The following is a 19,283-nucleotide window of genomic DNA, read 5'->3' as shown; positions in this document are numbered from 1 at the left end:
GTGTGCTGGCAGTCCTGATATGTGAAGATCTTTGCTACAGATCATTCTCCGCACAGACAGCTCAGTTCTCCCTTCTTAGCTGGCTGTGCTGGTATTTTCATTCATTCACGAAAGGTCATTTTACCACTTCAACTCTTTAGATTCACTTTAGTCACAACTTTAGATTTGACTACCACTTCTGATATGTGAAAGCCATTCCTACAAAACCTGTCCCGAGACAATCAACTTATTTTGTGTGGGCTAAAATGTCATGTGTCAATCATCCAGTAATATTCTAAAGACCAGTGTGAAATTTCAGTACAGCCTAACAACTTTCAGTCTTTCTTGAACTGATCTTCCATCATTTATTTCTACAAAACATTGTTTAGCACTAAGCCATGATCTAGCAGTACTGATTTCATCACTGTCACCTCAGTTAAAAAATTAACTTTAATTTAACAAGTTTGGTAGCATTGTTAGATGGTCTAATCACAACGGAGTTCTGGTGCCGTATGGATGTTGCAATGATGATTGTTACCTGGTGACACCTCAATGATAGTGCTGTTCTGGTTTGTTCTAGGCCTGGGAGTTTAATTTCAAATGGTAATACATACTTATTTTATTGATCGTTTAGGAATTTTAATTTTTTTTTTTACATAAGTGTAAGTAGTTTTGTTGAACAATGTCTTTACATAGAGACATTGATCTACATTTTACACTTTTCTGGTACAAGGGCATAAACAATTGAAAGTAATATATCAGAAGTAACCAATATAAATGAGTGTTATTATATAATCTACTCTTGAAAATCCAGATTTAGTTTTGTTTTTCTTCCATGAACCTCAAAGCTAAAATTTCTACAAAACAAGAGTAATGCTCCTCTGGTTTATTTTCCCTTATTTGGTATTTTCTTTTTGGTGTTTTACATTATAATTGTATAGCAAAGAATAGGAACAGCAAAAACAAAGTGAGCACTAGAAATGAGTAAATAATTTATTATTAATAATGTATTAAATGAATAAGGCAAGAAAAATATGTAAGAGGAAGTTGATTTAGGAAGAAACCTTAGTTGATTCAGTGGGTAATTGCAATTAAAAATAAAATTAAATTCAACTTCTTAACACGGAAGACCATGTCAAAATCAGTTTGTCAGTAGAATGATTTTTTAAAAGAAGTAATTAAAATGTATGAAACAGAACCATCATATTAAGCAAAAACATTGTATAAAAATTTGAAGCGTGTATGAAAATGGCCACATGAAAAACGAATAGCAAAGAATAAAAAGTGTATTGCAGAATGCAAAAACTGTTTGAATTTAATAGGTGTCTTAAAAAAAAAGAAAGATTGTAAAGCAAATGATCAGTAAAGTTCATAAATTCTAGCAGGTGAGTTTTAGAGTAGTAATTAGCGAACATAAGAGGGATGCCTTAGAGTAAATAGCCAAAGGCATGCAAACAACATAGACAACTTTTAAGATGTCAGGTGTAGTAAGCTGGGAGAGAATTAGTGAGTCTTGAGCTGCAGTTAGTGAGGACAAGGATGTGGCAGAGATTCTAAACTGTTTCTTTGCATTTGTATTTTTCCGAGGAGGGGCAGAGAAAGACAGGCGTATCTAGGAAGGCACCCATCCCGGGTAACCATTTTAAATAATTGTGTGAGAAATGTAAGAGGATGTTGTTTTAAAATTGTTGTTGAAAGGAGTCAGTGGATTATGTGTTTCTTTAATTTTCAGCTTTTAACAAGAGCTGGTAACGAAAGAGTGTCAGAAATTGTGTTTATCACTTAAACATGTACTAGAAAACCTTGTAAATTAGAGATCAGTGAGGAGCCTCAGCATAGGACATACATTTGTAATTTAGGGGTTTTAGGAACAAGGTAGCTGGCATCTGACCAGGAAAGTAATACAGAAAGATTGTCAATCTATTAGAATTTTGATAGAGTGAGTGAGAATTAATCAATAGAGTGTATTTGAACTGTCAAAAAAAACCCTTTAGCACAGCTTCTGTGTAGTAGAAGAAGCTCCTAAAGTAATCAAGTGTGGTCATAGGGCAGAGCATTACCAGACTCTGTGCCTAAGAGGAAAAAGTCATATAAGGATAAATGGAACATTTCAGCAGAAGCAGAGTTCCCCAAGCATCTATGCGGAAATCCATGGAGTTAAAAACCCATTAATTCTCTAGAAACAGCGACCAGAAAAAGGGGGAAATGTTTGCAGATGACATGAAGGGGTTTGGGTCCTTCGAGTCTCGAGTAGCACATACCCCTGATGAGCGGTGAAGCGTGGGCAAACCTCGTCTGCTTCCGAGGTACCTGGCTCTGGAATGCAGAGCTGCAGAGCCACGTCAGCACACCGGGATAGCTGAGGAACCCACTCCCTGGAGCTGTGCCCTTAGGCAGTGGCTCCAAAGGATAACTGGTAGCTCTACGTGGAGCTTTCATGGTGCCATGGGAGTGTGTCTGCTCTGGGATTCCTGCACTGTGTTCCAATGGGTGCATTCAGTGCAGAGCCTTAGAAAAGATAAATGAAGAAGGTGATGTATATTATCATGAGAAATTGGAATTCATTCTGAGAAAAAAAGACCATGGAATATTTCCCTGAGAAGTTTCCCACAATGTACAAAGCCAGCAAGAAGGAAATAAAATACCAGGTTGTAAAAAGGAATTGAATTGAAAATGCACTAAAAAAGTGCTACAAAACCCCTACACAGATCATGTCACTATGTTCCTCCAGACAGTCTATTCATTCCACAGAAACACATGGCATAACAGCAACAATACTGAAAATAACTCTCTGCAAAGTCATATCAAAAGCTTAGTACTAATTAATGTAGACAGGCTGCTATAGGAGTGTGAAGTGAAGGAGGCTGCATGAGAACTGAGAAGGTAAATTGCATGCTTTTGTTTGCTGGGCTCAATGACAGGAGAGCAGCAAGGCAGCAAAACAACTGAAGGGCAACAGGATCATGAACTGATCAGATCATGCACATTTGATAAAATGATACCAATTTGACAAAAATTGCAGTAACCTGTTGAACTTGTGCAGCATGATTGAAACTGAAGGCTTAATATAGTGGGCATTTGGGTATTTGGTTCTTTGTGGTTGGAGGTTTAGATCATTGCTTGCAGAAGTGAAAACAGCAGCTATATTACAAATTGTAATGTAGAAAAGTACACAAATCCTCATACCTGACAGTTTCTTTTTGTTCCATCATCAAATTTTCACCTTGCTGGTCTAAGCCATTGGACTTACTCATACACCAATTTCCACATAAACATGCATATTCTACGTATTATTCTGAGCAAAATATACTGTAAGTAGATTGCTATATATTTAATATATTTTGAAGAATATATTTTTTAATATAAGTTTTATGTAATTAATATGAGTACAAGTTATAAAATTGTGATGGGATCAGTAAACTGTAGGATTTTTGAAAATAAGTTTCTCATAGAGTGACTCCAGGATTCTCCCAACTCACATATTCTTCTTACTGTGTAACTAATACTTACTACTTCTTATTCATCCACGTGGTTTGAACACTGCCTTTCTGCAGACAGTTAAGAGATTTTCATAATGACTTGAATGTTCATAGAACATGAAAGAGATTCTGAACTTGCCTGGAGACAATAAAATAAGTGAAATAACACTGGTGAGGAAAATAAAATGCAGCTTTTAGAGAATTCCTATGTTTTTAATTCTAACCATTTCTAGCTAAGTTTTCATTCAATGTTGGTTTTATTAGCCAACACTTTTATAAATAATATTACTGTAGTTACCAAAACCCCTAATCCAAGATTCAAACTCCGTTGGACCATATTCTGTAGGATATATAACAGAGACTGTCATCACAATGAATACCTGATCAATCTGATTCTGCTCTATTTCTAATACTTTGAACCAGGTCCTGAGTTGGTGGCAGTGGAAACAGCACCATTAAATCTGCCTCAGGAGTATTTTGCCCTATAATTGATAAGAAATAGCTTTCATTTTTTAAAATATAATTTTGGTTCATTTTAGATGGGTAATAATTTTGTAATGCTTTAGAACTTTCCTGAAGTTTCATACTGACATTAGTGATAGAATAATTTTTCTTCCTATTAAAAGGTTAGGATATTTTCAATATACAAAACTGCCATAAAACCTTAACTTTCTATGTAGAAATGCTTATTTTGCTCTAAAAAAATTACTTTGGCAATGCTTAATCTACTTTGAAAGCAGATTAAAATAAACTACATAAGGGCACAATTTCCTGCATGAAATAACAGTGTTTACACAAGGAGACATTCTGGAATAATAACTGTGTTCTAAAGTAGCCCCCTAGTTAGCTCTGCAACCTTTTCTACACACGCTCAAGCATTTTCATCCTCACTGATGAAAAGGTATCATTATCACGGCAATTATTGCCAACACCATCAACATATTTTATGTATGAATCAGGATTTTATCATGTTAGGTAGGACATAGAGGATAAAAAAGCTGATCTCTTACCCAAAGAGCTGGTGTCTAAGCAAGGTGAATTGGAAAGGGGAAAAAAATCCCTTTCTCTGGACATTTTGATTTGTGTGTTCTAAACATCATCCCTTTGATAGATGCACATAGTTCTGGGTTGCAGATTCAGGGGATTTGGATGAGACTTGTTAGTATCATCCAAAGAAATTAAATGTAAGTTTGGCCTCATTCCATGCCTGTGCTTCTTTGGCTGGATCACCACTGACTCGCTCTGCAGCAGAGGTACCGTGGAGGTCTGAACACAATTCAGTCCGAGCACAAGTCCCTGTGTTTCTGTGAAAGCACACATGAAATCTGATGGTTTCGTTCTACAGAGTATTTGTCACCTGCTCAGTTTGATCTATCCAAGTCGAGTTGGTTTGCAAAGGAAATTAAAAAGTTTTCAAAACCCTTTTCACTGTTGAATGTTTCAGAATTGGACCATTAATTAATTTTAAATCATCTACCACAGAGCTAACGCAAAGCACAGTTTAACTTACAGTCATTATCCATCTCCCTGAATTAGATTGGAATAAATGACCTAGAGGAGAACAACGTTCATGTATTTACACCAGGACAAGAAGTGCCTCACAATCCTTTGATTATTTTTCAAAGGATTAAAAAAAGTGCATGTAAATATTTATTGTGTATTTTGATCTAGTTAGGATCATAAAGGCCCAATTCTGTATGCCAGGATTTGTAACACAACACTTTCTGCTGATGTTTAACATAAATATTTGAAAAGATGTTTTTAGCAAGAAGTCTTTACTGTCTTGAAACAACTTTCAAAAAAAAAAAGAGAAAGAAATTACACTTTGGTACACTCAATATGACAGAAGAAGAACTTTCTTTAGTTTTTTATTTGATTAACTACATCTCATTCCTGGAAATTATCTGGGTAGTTTTATCACAGATGTGATAGACATAATAGTATTCCATTTATGTAAACATCAATAACGGCTATTTTGAATGGGACACTTGAATAATTTTTGAAAATGAGGCCTGTCTGCATTTTTGCTTTTAAAATTAGTCTACGTGATTTCTAATACAAATCAGGTATAAATTTGTGAGCTGTCTGATCCCTTCATTAATATTTTTTAATTCAATTTAATTCAATTTTTTAATTCAATTTTCACTTGAAATGAAAAGGCACAGAAGTAAAACCAAAGAAATTAGCACAAATAAATTGCATGTACATATTACAGTTCTTGGTCTAAGAAGAAAACATTGTAATGCTGGATTTAAAAAATTTATACTGAAACAAAATGTTTATTGGCATGAATAAACAAGTTATATGTGCACACTCAAAGAGTTGTTCCTTTGTCAATAGTACAGTTTTGTGCTCAGAAAGAATGTTAAACTATGTGGATATCCTGCCACAGAGAAACTCCTGACTTACATTCAGGGATTTATCCCTAGGACAGGATACAGCTCTGATTTCTGCACAGATGAGAATTACTTTGCACATGTGAAATTTCTTAGCAGAAATGGAGAATGAGTTGAAAGGCCATCATCCAATAATGCTAAGAAACCTAATGGGAAACCTTTTATTTTCTATTAAGTCTAGTAGAACATTCCCTTTTTTGCTGTATTTGAAATGCTGAGATTTTTTTGCTTATACCTCGTTTGCCACTTCAGATACATCATCTCTGTTAGGTAAATAAATCTTACAATAAACCTCCTACACCTGAAATAAAACTTAAGTGTGTGCTAATTAAAATATAATTGAGGGAGAGCAAGACTGTGATGTATTTTTATGCATAATAGTAGGTTCTTTATGATCTTGAATAAGCCACTTCTTATGATTCAACTGTTCAGTGTTTATTGCACAACTTCTGAAAGGTACTTTTATCTTACATTCACGACTGGTTTGCATTCTTCTTGGGAATGTATTCTTCTTGGGAATGTATTTTTCTTCCAGCTTCTGCTCAAGGGGAAGAACACTTACAGGGCATTATTGCAGCAATAGAAAGGAAATGTAAAAGCCTAATTAGAAAGGAATTTATAAATATGCAAAGATAACTGGGCTTTAGCCCAACAAAACCTATACATTACATTATTTTAATCAATTTTTATGGAAGTAGTGAATATAAGAAAGGGAAATAAGCATTCTTCTTTTAGTTTTAAAGCACAGGTGATAGCTCTTAAATACTATTTGCTTCAATCTGTTTCTGTAACTGCAGTCTTGGGCAGAATTAACAGTACCCAGGACTGTACAAAATACTGATTAAAAATTGTGCCCGTCTTTAGGTTTACATAATATCTTCTATCTTAGATGACTCTAGAGCTCTTCCCAGCTACAGTGCAAGAAAATAATTGAAAAAATTAAAAAAAATTAGTAATTTTTATTTGAAAGAAAATGATACTTTAAGTCAGTCTTAAGAATAGGTATTTCAACTATTTCTTTTCCTCTAATAGCTGTAAAAGTCTGTATTTGCCAGTTCTGACTGGAATGCATAGAAGTCCTGTGTATCTTAGCAAGCTCAGGCTGGTGCTATATTTATTCATTTAGGTCAATTTTGAGAGTGCTTATGTGTGCTGTGCATATACCATCTGTGGAGATTTTTCTTTTTAAATTATGGGACACCGTTTTCTGTGTTCCTACCAGTGGAGTACGAAGAAGACCGAAAAACCCAGCAGAAAGATTGCTTGAAACTTTACAGTAATTTTTAAAATTACTGTGCTACGCTGGTTTAGAATTCCAAAACACGTCTTGTCCTATAAATTTAAATCCTATGACAGAGGTAATTTAGCCACTTAGGGTCATGAGTCTCTCTGGGAAGCATGGAGATGTTTGCAGTTAAAATTTTCAAAGGCACTAAAGTTATTTATTTTTGATAGGCAAATTCTATTCATTATAAATAAATGTTGTTCTTCAATGTACAAGCCTCCTTATTGTGACAGTCAGGAGCTGGAGAATTGAATGTGTGCCTGCTCTTGGGTCCGTGCACAGCGAAGTCCTTTCCTCTCTGCGTGCCTCTGCCCAAGGAACTCCTTGGCCTGCAGAGCAGAGGCAATTATACTTGCTTTGGGTCTTTTGCTGTACACAATAACTGTGATTTTCCACAGTCATTTCCACTGCTTTAATTTTAGAGAGTTTCCTTTCCTTTTTCTTACTTTTTCTTGCCTTGACCTAAGTAGGAAAAATAGGGAGAGCCATTTAAAGAATGCAACAAATAGCCAGTAAGAGAGGGAAGTGCATCAGTTTATCATGTTTGGACAAGCACGCTGTAGGGATCGGGGTTGCTGTTTATCTGGCAAGCCTGTAAACAGCTCTATTTGTGTGCATTAACCACTGAGAATCCACATTTCCGAGCTAGTGGTGTGATTACTGCTGCTGGGAAGTAGCTGTGAATATGTTTGTTTTAGAAATACAGTATGGCGAGGTCAGAAAAGTGAAAAATTAGGTATTGGGTACCTTTTTGGAGAGGAAGTAGGAGGTACAATTAAAATATAATTTTTAACTTCAATACCTAGCAAAAAATACAGACGACACGGAGAAGCAAATTTTCAGAACTTGGTTCCTAAATTCTGCCTGAAAATCTCATGCTTGTATGAGTTGCAAGAGTAAATCTGCATTTCTTTCATACCCATGAACCTATTTCATATGTGTAAATGGTGTTATTTTACATGGAATTTTTACAGGTCATCAGAAGTAATGTGGATTAGAAAGGAAAAATAAAGGATGCAGAGTAGATTCCCCTAAGAAGTACAGGAATGACAGACTCCTGTTTTTGCAAGTGAGCTGAGTCTTCTGACTTTATCTTTTCACCTTCAGCATCTCGGCTGCATTCAGCCCTGGAAAAAGATCCATTATGAAACTGCTTGAACGCAACCTTTCTTTATTCATAAGGAATTTTATAGATGCTGATATTGTGAATTCATCTTTTGTCAGAGTAAAATTCTGTCACTTTGTGACTTTTTTAGTTGACTGTTTGGGCTTTAATTTAACATCCATCTATGCTCAATTGGAATTTAGATGACAATTGAATGGAGCTGCACACAGCTGTGCATATTGATACTGAGATCTGAAAAAGTTCTACCTTACAAAGGAGATGCAGTAATAACTTTTTTTCTGCTCTACTTGAGATAAAAGGACTGTGTGCTTTGTGCTCCCACTATTCTTTATAAGGTACTCTAATGAACTAAATGGAATCCTTTCCACCACTGGAATGTCATGGTCTGTACTCTCACACTCTCTGGCCTGCCTTTAGCCTGTGTCAACCAGCTTTTTTCCCTAACAAGTCTGGGGCGTGGTGCCACTCCTGAAAGCAGATTGAATATGTTCTCATGCTGTGCCCCTGTATATCGCTTGATATGGCTGAGAAATTTTAATAATGTGGATATAAATCGTTCCATTCTGGTAGTCTTAAGTGACAAAGAATGGTGATGGGCAAGCTTCATTTATGGATAGAAACAAGCCAATATGCATTTTTGAAAAAGAGAAGTTCTAAAAGTCTCGTGAGAAGCCTTTGATACACTTAACGCCTGTTATCTTGCTAAACTGGGAAAGCCTCCCTGAAATCAGTGTGTGCTGCTCATGACAAGCAGTGTGCTTTAGAAGCAGAAAATAAAACATTCAGAAAAAGAGTGGGAACATATCTGTCAGGTCCTAATGCCAGCTAATCCCTGCTAGGAGAGAGGAGTGTTGGAAAAAACATCATGGCAAAGATAAATTGGATAGGAATTTAGTGTGATGCTGATGCAACGCTGTAATGCATGTTACCTCATGTAAGAACAAGTAAATTTAATTATTTCAGGCCAAATCCTGCATGAATAATTTAGACACATCTGAAGGCCACCAAATGGTGATCTACATGTCTGCTTCTCCCTTGAATCTATAGGGAACTGAGGCACTTATGAGCAATTTAGGAGGAATGGTTCATATCCCTCCTCTTCTCCCCAGGGCACTGAAAATTTTAAGTCGCACTGTAGCTGGCCTTTAGTGTATTCTGCATTGGTTAACCCTCAAACTGAAATGTTCATTTTCAGGCTTGTCAGCTTAAAGAAATGTGTACTGCAGATTTTGTAAGAATGCAATAAAGATGGTGAATTAAAAAAAAAAAAGAACATAAACAAATAGACTAAAAAGAAAAGAAGATTGAGGAGAAGAAATTACTGTTGCATATAAACACACAAGCAATTTTTATAAAATAATAAAGAAAGGAATAAAATATTGGTTTTTCTAAGGATAATACCAAAATCATTAGCTTATAGTGAATTGTAAAAAATGTGAATTTGGCACTAGATCATGTATGTAATTAAAATAAGTTGTTGATGGAGAATTTGGAAATATTCTTGGGGAATATGCTCTGTTCTGTAAGTTTGACATACATCAGGAGTAATTTGGGAGTTTTTTATTAGGTTAACCCAGTACATAATTATAAGAACTCTTGCAAAATTAAATATTCCATGGTTTTGTGACTTTAATAGTGATGTCATGTATTATCTTTAGTGTTTTCAGGTAGATAATATGGCTATAATAGTACAGAAAGACAAAGAAGCTTTATTCCCATTGCAACTTGTGGAAAAATGGTCTTTTAGTATTTTACAGTACATTATAGAATATAGCCTAGTACTTTCTGTGCTGAGTTGTAGTAACTAAAAAGCATTGTTTCGGTAGTAAATAATCAGAACCAGAGATAAATCAAATCTGACATCTGCTATGCTGCTGGGCTGTTGCTGGGAGTGGAAAAGAAAATTCTCTGCATTTAGAACAGAAAATCAAATGCACATAAAAGTATCTTGTGAGCAACAGAACATTGATGACAAAATCCAGGGCTTGATTCAAAAGACAATCCTTCTTAGTCATGTGCCTGATGTAAAGCACATGTTGATTAAGGTCACTGCTTAAATGAACTGGGACTTGGGTAGTTGTTCTTAAGAACTGAAAAGCTTTTTTTTTTTTTTTTGTTTTTGTTTTTGTTTTTGTTTTCTAGAGGATTAGCTAAGTCCAGGTGGCATATAAATCTCAGAGCTCCCAATAGTACCAGAGAAACATTATTTCAGTGGCTGTCATGATGTGTCAGCATTTGTATCAGGCATCTCACTTGCCATGTGAAAACAGTTGCATGTTCTAAACATCAAAAATACCTAAATACCTTTTAAGTATGTATTTTCCAATCTCAAAAAAAAAGCTAAAAGAAGTGGCAATATGTGTAAGTCAGCAATTTGGTCAATACTTTTTTTCAAAAAATAATGATAATCTTTTGTTGGTCTAGAACATGATGTTCACATTTGAAAAGTGGCAGTTTTGTACTTAAGTGCAAAGGATAAACCACTTGCCCCTTTTTCCTGGAGTAGGTAACAGTGCTTGTCAGGTTTACTGCATTATGATCAGTGCAGTATCCAGCACTGTCAAATTTTGGCATGGTCGGGAATTCTTCTTTCTTGAACTGATTTAAATGAATATAGACATGGAAATGTATGCACTTAATGAAAGGAGGAAGAAAAGCACAATATATGTGGTTATATAGTTTTCTTTATATAAAAGACAGGGTTTTTTTGCATAATCATGTTTGTTCCAGAAGTAAAGATATACTCTCAAAGGAAGGAAAGATTTTAATGGTTTGTGGAGATTATTTATTTAGCTAAAATCAAGCCTGTTTCCAGAAAAGTTTCAGCACAGCAATACAAACTTTTGCATTTTGGCCTACTCTTAATTTATTCATAGCCTGAAGACCTGGTGCTCACAATTGATTTTCTTGTCTCACATGAAATCTGGGTAATTGTACCCATCAGTCCAAATGCTGTTGGTTTATTTTAGAAACAATATTTTTATCTTGGGTTTTGCAGATGGCAGAAGGAACATTTCAGCCATACTGAATGCCATATCATTATTAGGGGCAAATTCTACCCTGGGGCAACTGACAGGTTCACATGCATGAGCTTCTCCTGCCTTCCCTGTCATGTCACAAGCCAGAATTCAACAGGCAGAATATGGTCTCATTCTCACCTAACAGCTTTAAGTGGCCCTCAGGATTCTTCAGACACACTCCTAAAGCACACAAACAGTGATCACCAAAGCCAACAGACTCACTGACATTAGAGGAGAATCTATCTTATTTAATTATTTATCAATATTTTCAATTACAAAAGTAAGTATGCTCCATCTTCCTTTTTTTTTTTCTTTTCCCCCAACTATCTGATATAATGCAGAGTTAAAAGCCCACGTTAATTGTGTAAAATGAAACATGGGCATCTGGACTGCAAGGTGTTTTATCCAAGAGTTCTCTACTGAATGTATAGACTTGAAGAACAAAATCTCTTCACTAAAGCCTTGAAAGAAAAGAAAAAATGTTCCCCTTAAACTAACTCATGAGGAAAAGATATATGAGTAAAGTGCTATTTTTATGTTTGTGTTCCAAAGTTTATTGGACTGGATAAGACACTCTCTTTTTATTATGCCATTAATGGAATATTCATAAAAGATTATTAGCAATGCTTTAGCAAACTTCTGTAAGTAATAGATCATTTTTAAAAGAAAAAAAAAGACTTTATGGATTGCAAAATATACTGAATTGACACCTGCAGTGACTGGAATGCTTTTTTATCCACAGAACATGGGTGGCAGCAGAGTAATCCCCATCCTACATCCCCCAGCCCCAGCCCCAGCCGTGTGTCTCACCCTTTACCTGGATGCACCACTACGAAGGGTGAGGGAGCTCCCGTTCACTTGTTGACCTCTTTCCAAAAAAATACAGTTGCTGATATCTGAACTTGAGCTCCAAGTTAAGTGGAACAGCCAGGTTATTTCATACAGAATATATTCTACCACTGCTTAGGTCTCTGTCTCTATTTGCTTGGGCTGAGTTGGAGCAGGGGTGCTGAATTTGCAGCCTGGTTGGTTGGTCACTAGCATTATCCACTACTGGCTCTGGTGAAGCTACTGGGACACAGTGAAGAGCCATGTTTCATCTACTAAAGTTAACATGTAGACTGTAAGGCAGACCATCAAAATATAAGGACAGGCAAAATTAACAATGTAAATTTAAAACCAACCTTGCCATAATGCATATGAGGTAATTAACTCCTTTTAAAATTATTGTTCACTGCAAGTGAGGCCAGAATAGCGGGGCTGTTTCTGAGTGAAATGCAGGAAGTCACAGCCTCCTCTGTTCCTTCATCATTTGCTGTGCTCTGTGGTGAATGCTCCATCTGGGTGGCACGGTGAGGCATGCAGTTTGTACAGGGGACCCGCAAGAGAAGACAGTGAGTGGAGTGCTTGCATAAAAGCCCATATGTGAAAGCCTATGTGAAGGCAAATATTGCTTGGATATTGTCTGAACTTAAAGAACCTAGGTCTGAAACAAGATAAGAGTTTACATACTGGCTTTACCCCTGTTCTCCTGTTGCATAAGGTTTTTGGTTTAAAAGAAAAGCGTTTAGGTCATCTTTCTCCTAAGTGGAGGGGGATCAGGAGTATATCTGCAACAGCAACAGCATGCCTGGTATTTGATACTCTTTGGAAATTTTATCATCTAGCAGTTCCTTTAGATCTTTAGGCTGTTGGCACTTCTGGGGGGGACTCAGCAGTTGTGTAAAGAGCAGAAGTAATGCTGCAGGTGTTTATGGAGCTATTAAATACAGTCCAGAGGGAAAGTGACAATAGTTATAAAACGTATAGCATGTGTTTTCTTTTTCTGCTTGTGTTGCCAGCTGTGGAGGAAAGCACTGGGCCCTTCCTCTGTCCCTGTTGGATTAGCTACCACTGCTAAGCTGGAGCAAAATTTGATTGTGAGAGTTTGAAGGTGTTCCAAGCACAGACAATACCTTCTAGGCTTTGCCAAAAGAGGAGATACTCCTGCCTGTACTCATAAAGTAGTAATCCAACACCAAGTTTGGATGCAACAGGATGGTTTGCAACAGGGTGAAAGGAAGATTTATTAAAGAAACAAGAACTTTACAGTATTTTCAGTTCGTTTCTGATCCATGAGCTAGGAATTATCACTGCATAATTTACTCTCTCTTTCCTGTTTCTTATGTTAGTGTTTTTAATTTCTTTTTCTGTTCAACTACCACTAATGTCTTTTTATGTCTTCTCTTATCAGTCTACACAGAACTAGCTTGCTGTGGATGGGAGGCTTGTTAGGGTGTATTGAGCAACAAATGAATCTTAATATATTTTTGCCAGGTCTTATTTTATTGTTATTGTATTTTATTGTATTTTATTCCATATAAATTTTATGCATTAAGTGCTCTTACTGTAACACACAAAATCTTTGTTGTTTAGGGAAGGATCAATAGTCAGTACACCATAAATCCTGTACCCTAAGAATTTTAATTGCAATGCGTGCCAATCTTTAATCATCTTGTTCACCTCAAATAATATTAGAATATATGTACAATTAGTATAATTACATTTTCAGAATTATGAAATTGCTTATTAATAAAGCCTTTTTTTGACTACCCATACTCACACAGCCATGAAGCTTCCCTGCATACTAGTTTGAGAGTTTGAAACAGGTGATAAAATAGGGATGAAAGAGAGAGCTGTGATCTCAGTGGAGATATTAGGCACCAGAAATGATGGTGTTCTTGTTCCAGCTCTTACACTGACTCTGATACTTCCATTTCTATAGCACTTGCCATCTCTGGATCTCAAAGTGGATTATAAAGAATAGTGATTTAAACCTTCCTGCACCTCTAGGAGATAGGTAAGCAATATTATTCCCATTTTACAGATGGAGAAATTGTGATACAGAGAGGCTTACTGTTTCTTATTTAAAAGTTTATTTATGAACACACATGCATGCACACACACAGAACTCAAAGCAGATGTCAGAACTTCTGTTGCTCTCTTTTTTAAGTTGAGTCCATCCTCCTTTCCATTTAACCTCTCTGGTTTATATTCCCCATCTGTAAAAAGACGGAAATTGGTATAGACATGGAGAGATTTGCTTGCACATAAGTTTCTGTGCAAAACCAGAAAAAAGCCAAACAAACACGGAAGATGAAAGTTGCCTTTAAAATCCAATGCTTTTTTATGTGTTGGCAGAGGATATTTTAAGATTTGGGACAAAAATTTTTGTAGGTGGGGAGAGTTGCAGTAATTCTGCAACCTAATGCATAATATTTAGTTATGGCTATAAAAGGGCCTGACTGTTTTGTAATATAAGCATATTAACGCTGAAGATTAAAAATTTCAAAATGCATCAGTTTACATGTCAAGATGCCAGACACAACCAGTAACTCAATCTCTGTTTTACCTGAAAGATGGTAAATCAACATCAACAGCCCCAAGGCACTGTGTCAGACAGGAGCGGGGCAGTGGTGCTGCATAAAAGCAGGGATCGCCCCAGCTGCATCTCTGTTTATCTTTCTCCCAGCAAAGTCCTACTGTGACTGTAGTGCAGCATGAGTTCCTCAGAGGCAGACACCAATCTAGATGACTATGCTTAAATATTTACAAGAGAACTGAAATTATTACTGAGCTTTGGGAAAAAAGTTTTAAAGGTCCAATATAAGTCTTGTTATCGTTACTACTATTATTGGAATGATTGTTTCTTGTAATATTAAGAAAGATACTTTAAAAGATATCTAGAAACTCGATTAATATGATCATGTACTGCATCAAAACATCATGAAGGTTCTGATCTCATTAATCTTAAACCCAATGTTTAAAAAACATTTTGCAGAAGCTTTTAAAAATTCTAATTCTGCTACTAATTTGCTACAGAATTGAAAACACTGAAAACATCATCTTTTAGATGGTTTAATTTTAACAACACATCTGTCAGTTTTCTGTATGTTGAACAGATAGCTTATACAGACATGTTTTTCACATTTTCCTGTGTGCATCCTGTAGCATAGACTGGCTAGCTTAGACAAACATACAACAGTCACGGTAACATTTTCCTGTAAGGAATCTTAACTTCCCAGTGATACAGTAGCTAGATTTCATACCTTTACTAGTGAATATATCTATGAAATAAGTATGGATAATGTGTATATTTATGTTAAATGGAACGGAGACTGGATGTGTTCATGTGTCAACATGCAAGCATCAACCTGTACATGGATGGCTTGATTCAAAGATTCATTCAAAAGTTAAGATACTTGTTTCAGTTGTAAAACTTCATGCAGAGAAGCAGACTGAATTTCAGGTAGGGATTTAGTTGATTTGGAGCTAAGGTAACACCTGATTTTATCACTACAAGCTTTACCAGGTAATAATGGTGCTGATGCTAATTATAATACTTGAGCAAGAGAGTTAGTTCGTTGTTCTAATGTGTGGCTGAGATCAGAATTTAACCTGGGGTCTTCCTGAATGATAGTACAAATCATTTGTTACTTTTGCTCCCAATTACAGTTAAAGTAGCCAGTGTCTTGGGGAAATATAGCTACTGCAGCTGGTAGATTAGGATATGGCTTTGCTAATGCATTGACCTTCTTCATCCGTGTAACATGAGTTAATTTTCAGCCTAACAGTAAATGCTGAAATTTGAATTGTAGCACTAATGCACCATTTTTTCATCTGTCAAACTAGACTAAAGGGTCATTTGGTAATGAGGATAATGGTTCACTTTGAAAGAGAAGGAAAACCAGCTTCTGAATCTTTGGGGGAATTCTAGATCTTGCTTCAAATAACGAGATGAACTAGGGAAAAATTAGGCTGTGAAATTCCAGTAATACTTAACCTGTAAGTCTGAATATTTGCCTTATGCTGATTCTGTACAGGCACATTGGAATATCTGCCATGGCATGTTAGACAGAATAATAAAACAGCCTATGAAATTTGGTATTCAGGGTATCAAGCCTCAAAAAGAGGCTTTCTCTGAAAAGTGAATCAACATTGAACTGTTTGCTATAAAGGGAATTTTCAGCAACAGTTTGTGACAAGTTTTGATTGTTTCTCTACCCTCTAAGAAATCCTAAACCTAAGAACTGTTGGAGACTGATTTTTCATTTTTGTTCCTCTCAGAAGTGTCTTTCTTTCTTTCCTGCAGCACGGAAAAGGATATGCTAGTCACTTCTACAGGACTTACCTGAAGCAGCATGATTTGCACAAAAGAAAGTCGACCAACAAAAAGCATCAACTTTCAACTTCATTATCTTGGCCATCCAGTTCTGTGTAACTGAAGGATTTGTGTGCTGTTGGAGACATCCTGGCCAACAATAGGACCTAATTGCTCTCAGCAGGCCTGAGAAATGAGTTGAAATGTGTAGAACTGTAGAAACTTCAGAGGCAACTGACCTTGCCTCTCTGATCAGTGTGTGCCTGTTTACAGCACTATATATCTTTCTCTCTCCAAAATGTCACTGAGCCCTTTAGATGTTTATATTCACCACAAAAAGCCAATCGTACAGATAAAAGAGATGTGCATTATAAATGCAATATCACTGTTTTAAACTTGACTGTTTTATATTATTTTTGTGTGATCAAGTGTTTCCCAAACTATTCCAACTTTACAAGAGAGATTGTGATCATGTTCTTTTCACCTGTGGGTCATAAAAATGTTGTTAATCTGAAGACCCACAAAATTATCAAAGACATTTCTGTAGTTTATACACCGTGTTGCAAAGTGTTTACTGTACTATTTCAAAGCTTCTAAATAAATATAAAATATATATATATTATATTACATATAATTTTCCGAAAAACGTGGTACAACTTAGTTGATTTCTAAATGGATTCATACAGTCTACACCATACACTAAAGTGAGAAGATGATTCAGGGTTCCTAAGCTATCCTTGCTAAAAACAAAAATAAAATAAACCTTTAATAGTACTTCCCCAAAATTCGTATTTTGGTCAATCCTGTTTTTCTTGTTTAAAAAAAAAAAAAAAAGCTGTAAGCAACAACATTTTGTCTAAAAAGTTGTAAGGAATTTTCAATGCCAAAGATGCAGCTGTCAATATTACCCGAATGAGCGTTATGTACTATCAGAGGTATAAATCACTCTCCATTATTTTGATTATGTTTCTATGGTTTTTAATTTGGAATCACGAAATCTTTTATAAGGCTCTATAAATTCACCTGTATATGTTGTTAAAAAGAACACTGGGTGTCTGTACATTTTGCAATGTAAGATATAATGTAAGTGAAGTTAAGTATTTTAAGAAAATCATCCCAAGCTCATAAATATGTATACATACATACATACACACACACACAAACACCCACACATCTCTCTTTGACATAGTTTTGTGGAACTATACAAATATATTGCCTAAAAATATTTCTCTTGTGGCTAGGAATAGTTGTTGATAGAATTCAAATTACAAAGGCAAAGTATATGCCAGACTCTTTTATCACAAAGGAGATTTCTGATTAGGAACATGGCACATTCTCAGCTGACCCCTCTCCCATTGGAGTTAAAATGGTGTTGGCCACCATCTTTGTTGGGAAAAGGATTAAGCCCTTGCATATAATCTTTATGTTCTGTAATAATTCTGTGGTCTGGAACAGTATCTTAGAGCACTTCTTTTCTATGAAATATTGAAAAAAGTAAAATTTCGAAGGTAAAGTTTAAAACTACTTTCATGTCCATGGAGTTTAAGTACCATTTACTAAATGTAAAAATCTAGTAAAATTTTTTTTCTTTTTTTTTTGTGCTGTGATTTTTTCCCCCACTGTACCTTAATACATCAAACAATGAGAACAAATGAGAGCACACCTTGTTATCAGCCAATGCCTAGCCAAATTTAAACCAATTCCTACTGGTGATTCAGTATTAAGTAAAACAAGAGAAAATGTCTCATTGATTGCAGTGGAATTTGGATCATGCCGTTATATAGGAATTCTGTTATCCCCACCATGGGATGAATGTCTGAGAAGCCACTGCTATGTCATAATAGAGTTTGTGTTTCTTCTTTTTGTTTGTTGGTTCTGGGTTTTTTTGTTCTCTATAATGACAGTTCCTGTCAGATAGGAGTATATAAATCACTTGTATGAAAACCATCCTGCTGTAGATCCAAATATATACAGGGAATCCAACATTCCTGATCAAATTCCACAGGTTCTTTTAAACCTAGTAGACTAGGCCCTGAAATTGTTAATTTAATATTCCAAACAAAAAAAATATGCTCATTAAACCACTTTAATGTGCACATCTAGCACATTTCTATAACGACAAATTGGTTTATGAGATCTTTTTAAAAATGTATGTTACACAAAACCCAATCCAAAAATCCCCCAAACAACTTCAATAGCTATTGATTTGAGCAAACACAATGGTGAAATGTTCCTCCTGCTGTAGGTAGCAAACCTTTTAGTTGCCCACAGGCTTCATTTATTTTATAAAGTAATGGAATTTGTGACAAATATTTCATCTAAAGGAGATTATTAGATTCTTATTTCTGCTTTTAAAGCAAGAAAGTCCTTGCCATTCTTAAACCTGTTTTTAATTTGTTTCTAAGTAACTTTTCTATATAGACATATATTGCAAATTATGGTTGTTTTCGGTCTTTGCGAGGAAAAGGAAATGGTTTTATTTTCTATTTAATGAACAGCCAAAGTGTTTCTATTTAATGAAGCTCCCTTTACATTTTGCATGCCACTTTTTTCTGAAAAAATTATTAACTATATCATGTCCTGTCATTCATTTCCAAAACTGAACTCTTTCCATCGTGTGATATACATACAGATTTTTCATCTTTTTTTATTTTTATTAAATGTTAAATACCATTGGCATTGGTCCATATATGTACAGAAATCCTTCTGAGTTCACTGGGAGAGTCCTAGAGGGAGTCATGGCAGGATGCAGAACTGTCAAGTGAAAGGAAGATTTGAAGTACTACAGCCTGAGCTCTTGAGATAAAGCTGTAGCTTTTGCTGATTTCCCTTGCTCACTGTGAATTTTGGTATGCTAA

General features: G+C 35.6%; 1 protein-coding gene across 6 annotated transcripts in view; it reads left to right on the top strand.

The window, feature by feature from the left end:
- Positions 1-19,058, top strand: part of PCDH10 (protocadherin 10) — a 35,399-nt gene extending 16,341 nt beyond the window's left edge. For 2 of the 6 annotated variants that reach the window (XM_032108522.1, XM_032108524.1), the window contains exons 5-7: positions 12,028-12,123; positions 14,050-14,124; positions 16,417-19,058. In XM_032108522.1, the coding sequence (XP_031964413.1) occupies positions 12,028-12,123; positions 14,050-14,084 (131 nt within the window). In that variant the 3' untranslated portion in view covers positions 14,085-14,124; positions 16,417-19,058. The remainder of the gene's footprint in view (positions 1-12,027; positions 12,124-14,049; positions 14,125-16,416) is intronic. The other 4 variants (XM_032108527.1, XM_032108528.1, XM_032108523.1 and 1 more) reach the window with 3 other exon arrangements.
- Positions 19,059-19,283: the final 225 nt, after the last annotated feature.

Source organism: Corvus moneduloides, chromosome 5 (assembly GCF_009650955.1).
Source record: "Corvus moneduloides isolate bCorMon1 chromosome 5, bCorMon1.pri, whole genome shotgun sequence".
NCBI classification, from domain to species: Eukaryota; Metazoa; Chordata; class Aves; order Passeriformes; family Corvidae; genus Corvus; species Corvus moneduloides.
Note: the sequence above shows the minus strand (reverse complement) of the source record. Positions and strands in the feature narration are given on the sequence as shown.